The sequence below is a fragment of the Tupaia chinensis genome, unplaced genomic scaffold (genome assembly GCF_000334495.1).
Source record: "Tupaia chinensis unplaced genomic scaffold, TupChi_1.0 Scaffold000360_1, whole genome shotgun sequence".
NCBI classification, from domain to species: Eukaryota; Metazoa; Chordata; class Mammalia; order Scandentia; family Tupaiidae; genus Tupaia; species Tupaia belangeri.
In genome coordinates this window covers 4371612-4377467 of record NW_006159856.1, presented here as the reverse complement: position 1 = coordinate 4377467, position 5856 = coordinate 4371612, and the positions used below count along the sequence as shown (strand labels likewise).

Genomic DNA, 5856 nt, shown 5'->3' with positions numbered 1-5856 from the left:
CAGGAGCCATGCATTGGAGCCACACTGCGCGTGCAGTCCCTGGCCAGCAGAGGACGATGGCCCACTGGGGCACTGGGTGGAAATTCATGTTCATGGCCCACCCCAGACCTTGGAGTCCGAAGTGGCACAGGGCCCAGGGGTCTGCATGTGGAATGTCCCTTGTGTGACTCTGACACTCTCACAGTTGGGGACACCAGCCTAGATATCTGAATTCCTGCCCCATACTCCCGGCTCCCGGTGCGGCCGCGGATGCTGGGTGTGGGATGGCAGGAAGAGACGGAGCACCCCCTTCCTGGCCACGGGCTGACCGACACTCGTCTTCCCCAGAAGGACATTCTCACCTTCGCTGTGCTGTGCTTCCCACCTCTCCAGCAGCCAGCGAAAGGCTGGGAGCGGCACACACCAGAGGGGCCGTGGCCAGTGCCGACATCCCTCTCCATCTGTCACCTGACGCACCGTGGGAAGAGCCCCAGCTGGTCCCACATGGCGTGGGCCTGGGGGCGCTTATTCTGATGTCTGCCTCCGGTTCCAGGGCCTACCGATCTGCTCTGGACTACACCAAGCGGAGTCTGGGGATATTCATCGACCTCCAGAAGAAGGAGAAGGAGGCGCACGCCTGGCTGCAGGCAGGGAAGATCTACTACATCCTGCGGCAGAATGAGCTGGTGGACCTGTACATCCAGGTGCGGGGCCAGGCAGGGCGCCCCATCATCTGTCCATCCATCCCTAAGCCCTGCTGAGGACCTGCTGTGGACCAGGGGCTGCGCCTCCCCCACCCGTCCTTCGCAGTCTCCCGTAGTGCCTGGCGTCTTCAACAGGGACCTGAGCTCCCTGGGGCAAAGCCCAGGCCCCTCACTGCACACAGGCGTGTCAGCACGCAGCTGGTGCTCCATACACGTGCAAATGATGCTTCAGCAGCACGGGCTTGTCTCCTTAAAACACGCACGTCTCATGGAAGCTGTTTTAGAAGCTTTCCTCTAAATACGTGACTTGAACAAATTAGGGGGTGCATGAGCCTTGAGTTTGCTTTTCTCCTTTGTTTCGTTTTGTTTTAATTTTGCAAATTAGGAGAGTGCATGAGCTTGTCAGAAAGACAGAGAAGGGGAGAGGGCAAAAGCACCCCCTAATGGGGCATGCTCACACGGCAGTCCCTTCTCCATCCTATTGGGATTTGGGGTGCACATACACAGGTGCCCAGCATGTTTTTCAAGCTTCCAGGCCTGGGACTCAAACCGTATGATTGGCCACGCGGGCCAAGGCTGCCTTAATGATCGTGTCACAGGGCTGGCCTGCGAGGTCTCGTTTTCTAGCACCAGCTGTGCACCTCTTCTGAGCCAAGGGCTGAGGACCCGGGGTCAGAGCTCACGGCCAGGAAGGGACCAGGCACATAGTGAGCAGCCCTGAGATGAGGCCCCGGCTGTGGCAGGAATATGGTTATAGTGACACGCAAAGGGACTGCGAGGGTAGGCCGGGTTGCAGAGTGGGTGTGGCTGGTGCTCACCTGGTGCAGGACTCACAGGGGCAAAGGCTCAGGGTGCATGAGAGCCCGGCACATTCTGGAAACTGCTGGCAGCTGGGCCTGGCTGCACTGCAGACGAGGCGGGATCACGCAGGCGTTCAGCCAGCAGCTGTTTGTTGAGCAGCTACTATGCACGCACTGTGGGTGGCCTGGGACATGGCAGAGGAGCCCGGGGCCTCGGCTCCCATCCTTGTGGGGTGACAGGCAGTCACGGCTGGTCAGGTGTTGGTGCAGAGGGGCAGCAGTGGAGAAGGGCCCGGATGTGGTGGAAGCCGTGGGTGACCCTGGGGCAGAGAGCACTGCAGGCCAGGCACCGGGGGAGGAATGGAGGCTGGGCCCATGCTCTCTCGCAAGTACCTCATCAGCCCACACCTGCTGAGCTCCCAGCGTCAGCCAGGCAGAGTCCCCCGCACTCAGGTGCTCCCGGTCACTGGCCTCCCGTGGGCAGCTATCAAGGCCCCTCATGCTCGCGCACAGGACTGACAGGAATGAGGAGACTCACCGCGAAGGTCCCACCTGGGCGGGCACGGCCCCGCCATCAGCTCTGGGTCTCAGGACAGCTTCCTATCCTTGCAGGTGGCACAGAATGCAGCCCTGTACACGGGGGACCCCAACCTGGGGCTGGAGCTGTTCGAGGCGGCCGGGGACATCTTCTTCAATGGGACCTGGGAGCGGGAGAAAGCCGTGTCCTTCTACCGGGTGAGTGGCCACGCAGGTCGGTGAGGGTGGACCCCAGGTGGCTACCGAGACAGGCTGAGGCACAGGTGTGGCAGGGCGGAGGCCTCCCTCCTGGAGGCAGCACCCCATGGCACACGCTGCTCCCCAGTGCTTTTGCCTGGAGCGACCTTGACCGCCCTCCCAGCCTGGGCAAGTTGTTTGCTGACCCAGCCTTGACCTTCCATTGACCCGATGGTCCCTAGCCACCCTGGATGGGAAGTCCTGTCCCCATCTTACAGATGAGGAGAGTGAGGTTTGGAGGGGAAGAGGGACACATTGAAGGGGAGGTTCAAGGCCAGGGAGGACGCCTCCTCCCTTCCTCTGCCCCTCACAGCATCTAGCGTGCGGCTCAGGGCTGCCGCAGAAACGTGCCGTTTTACAGCCGTGCTGGGTCCCCCCAGCAGGCCCTCATTGCCCAGGTGGGAGGGGCTGGTCTGAGGCTGCATGGTGTAACTGGACAGCCTGGGAAACACCCAGTTCCCTGCCTAGGGTGTCAGGGCATCTCCGAGCCACCCCTCTCCTCAGGAGAGGAGCTGCATGCAGACCCAGTGGGAGAGTAGGGGATGGTGCTCCGAGCGTGTGGGGGGCTGGGGGGCAGGCACTTCAGGAAGCCTGACCCCACCCTCCACCCCCGTGTGGGCAGGACCGGGCCCTGCCCCTGGCGGTGACCACAGGTAACCGGGAAGCAGAGCTGCGGCTATGCAACAAGCTGGTAGCGCTGCTGGCTGCGCTGGAGGCGCCCCAGGAGGGCCTGGAGTTTGCCCATGAGGCCCTGGCACTCAGCATCGCCCTGGGTGAGTCCCTGCCCCTGCCCCACCAGGGCTCCCCCTCGAGGTCTGGTGGGCAGAGCAGAAATGGCTGCTAGGCTCCTCCTGCCTCCTGCGTGGGCAGGCTGTGTCCGGCAGATCTGACCGGCTGGCTCCCCTGCCCAGTCCCTGCCCTGCCCCTACCCCTGCCCCTGCCCCAGGAAGCACAGAACTCCCTCCATGGCTTCTTTGCCCCTGCCCCTTGCTGACCACAGGTGCCAACGTGTGCCTATGCCCTAGGCACTAGGCTTCCCACTGGCCTCCGAAAGGCCCCGTACCCTTCCCCACCTGCATCAGCCACCACTGTCTTTGGGTGGCCAAATCCAGTCCCCTCTCCAGAAGCCCACCCCTTAATGCTGGTGTCCCTCTGTCCCAGTACCCATCTCTCCTCCTCCAGAGTGGGCTGGGCGGAACCTCATGCAGGCACACAGTAGGTATGCAGCAGTGTCTGAATGCACTGAGCACAGGCTGCAAGGCACGGGCCCTGGGAGGGGACGGATGCCAGAGACAACTGAGGCTGGCCAACCCCTCTGCAAGGGAAGACCTGGGCCTCAGGCCTGCAGGGACTCCCCGAGGCTGGTGGGGGCTCGGCTGATGTACACCCAGGAGGGGTCAGATGTCATGTTTGCAGGTTGGCCGGAGCCCTGGTGCCTGGAAGTACACAGGCTATATATCTTGGGGTCTCCTAGTTAAAAACAGTACCCAAAGGCAGGAACAGTAGTTAGCGTAATGGCTATGTCACTGAACGCCCATGTAGCCGACCGCAGTTCGAGTCCCGGACCCGCTGGCTTAAAACTCATGCCGGGCGCGTGTGCGTGCATGCCCAGGGTCCTGAGAGGAGAAGGGAGAAGGGATTATGGCGTGGCTATCCCCCCGGGGGGTGATTTCTCGCTTTCTATCTCTGTCTATCTGGTGAACGCACGTGGCCTATAGCAAAACCCTCCCTCCACGCCCCCCCAAAATAAAAAACAAACAAAAAAAATAGTACCCAAAGGCACACCATCCAGGCTGCTACAAACAGGCATGGGGCTGGGACCAGCAAACCACCTGCCAAAGCTCGGGGCAGATGGGAGCGGGCATCACTAGCCCACTTTACAGATGGGAGAAGTGGGTCTCGGGTGGGAAGTGACTGGCTGGCGGTTAGAGCTTGGGTGTGCTTGGGGACAGGGTGTCTGCATCCTCGCCCCGACCGGCCTGCGCCCTAACCTGCCCCTCCACCTGCGGCCCCAGGGTACCGGCTGAACGAGAGGGTGGCCTACCACCGGCTGGCGGCCCTGCACCACCGGCTGGGCCACGGCGAGCTGGCTGAACACTTCTACCTCAAGGCACTGTCGCTCTGCAGCTCGCCGCTGGAGTTCGACGAGGAGACGCTGTACTACGTGAAGGTGTACCTGGTGCTCGGTGACATCATCTTCTACGACCTGAAGGTGGGCAGGGAGGGCGCCGGGCTCCGGCACTTGGGGGCTGCCCTTGGAGCAGGATCTCTGCCTGGACCACAGAGACCTGGGTTCAAGACCTCCTCCAGCAATAGTCAAGGGGTCTCCCTGGAGCGCCAGGCCTGGCTGTGAGGGTCCAGTGGGGTCAGCAGACACAGCCCAGGCTCACGTGTGGGCCCCACCCTCAAGGACTCAGGGTCAGCTGGTGGGGGCTGAGGTGCAATAGACAATGGCAGCCAGAGGGTAAGAAGAGGGAACAGGAGCCCAGCCACCACTGAGATGTGCTCTGTAGGCTGGGATCACCTGGGAGGCCCGGGTTCAATTCCTGGTCCAACCTAAGCACCAGAGAGTTTGGGGCAGGAGGAGTGCGAGCTTGAGACTGGCCCGGACGACTTGTCAAGACCCTGTCCAAAGAGAGCAGAGTTCTCTGGACACTCTGGTGGTGTGCGCCTGCGGTCCCAGCTGGGAGGCCGAGGAGGAGGATTGACTCAGCAAGAGCCTTTCAGAGGAGAGCTGTCAGGAGGCCTCTTGGAGGAGAGGCCTTGACAGTCAAGTGGGAATTAGCAGAAAAAGGAGGTGTTGGGGGAAGGACATTTAGGTGGTGAGGTCGCCATTATCCTCAAAGATCTGCAAGATCCTACCCAAATCCTGGCACCTCCTCCAGGAAGCCTACCCAGGCTGCCAGGCTGTGCTGAGAAATTCTTCCCTGGAGTCCTGAGACAGGTTTAAAATTCACATCACCCAGGCAAGGCCAGGTGGATAGATTTTCATGGCACTTCACAGAGAGGAAAACCAGGTCTGGGAGATGAGGTTGGCAGGGGCAGGGGTGGCCCTCCAGGCAGCCTGCTCGTCTTTGCCTGTCGGGGCTCAAGGAGGGCAAACACAGCCTTCCTTTCCACCTGTCTCCCAGCCCTGCAGTGGGGACTGAGCTGAGTACCTGTAGAAACGGCCCAGAGGTGTCTCCTCTGCCCATCTGTCCATCCGCCCAGGCAGGTGCCCCCCACCCTATGCCCTGGGACAGTATTGCATCAGCTCTGTGCTGGCCGAGGGGCCAGGGCGCCCCAGTCTAGGCCTCAGCTCTCCGGGGCCTTTGAATGGCCTGGAGGGACAGCCCCGTAGGATGGCAGCCCAGTGGCCCTGACTGTACACTGCTGACACCTGGTGGTCAGATGTGGTCCCTGCAGCCCTCCCCCAGCTGGGAGCCAGGCTGTGCCTGGGGCTGATACAGGGGAGACTGCCTTTATCCCAAGGCCACACTGCCTGCCCTCTCACCCGGGGGGACGGGAAGGGCCGGGCTGCTGCTGAGAGGCCAGACTCGTGGGCTGCAGGGCCAGGGTCAAGGACAGAGACCCCTCACTTCCTCCCCAGCGTGCTTCCT

At 61.9% G+C, this 5856-nt stretch overlaps 1 protein-coding gene across 1 annotated transcript in view; it reads left to right on the top strand.

The window, feature by feature from the left end:
- Positions 1 to 5856, top strand: part of SH3TC1 (SH3 domain and tetratricopeptide repeats 1) — a 37330-nt gene that overhangs the window by 28465 nt on the left and 3009 nt on the right. Inside the window, exons 15-18 of the mRNA XM_027773578.1 lie at positions 533 to 683; positions 2096 to 2218; positions 2880 to 3030; positions 4273 to 4469. Coding sequence (XP_027629379.1) covers positions 533 to 683; positions 2096 to 2218; positions 2880 to 3030; positions 4273 to 4469 — 622 coding nt within the window. The remainder of the gene's footprint in view (positions 1 to 532; positions 684 to 2095; positions 2219 to 2879; positions 3031 to 4272; positions 4470 to 5856) is intronic.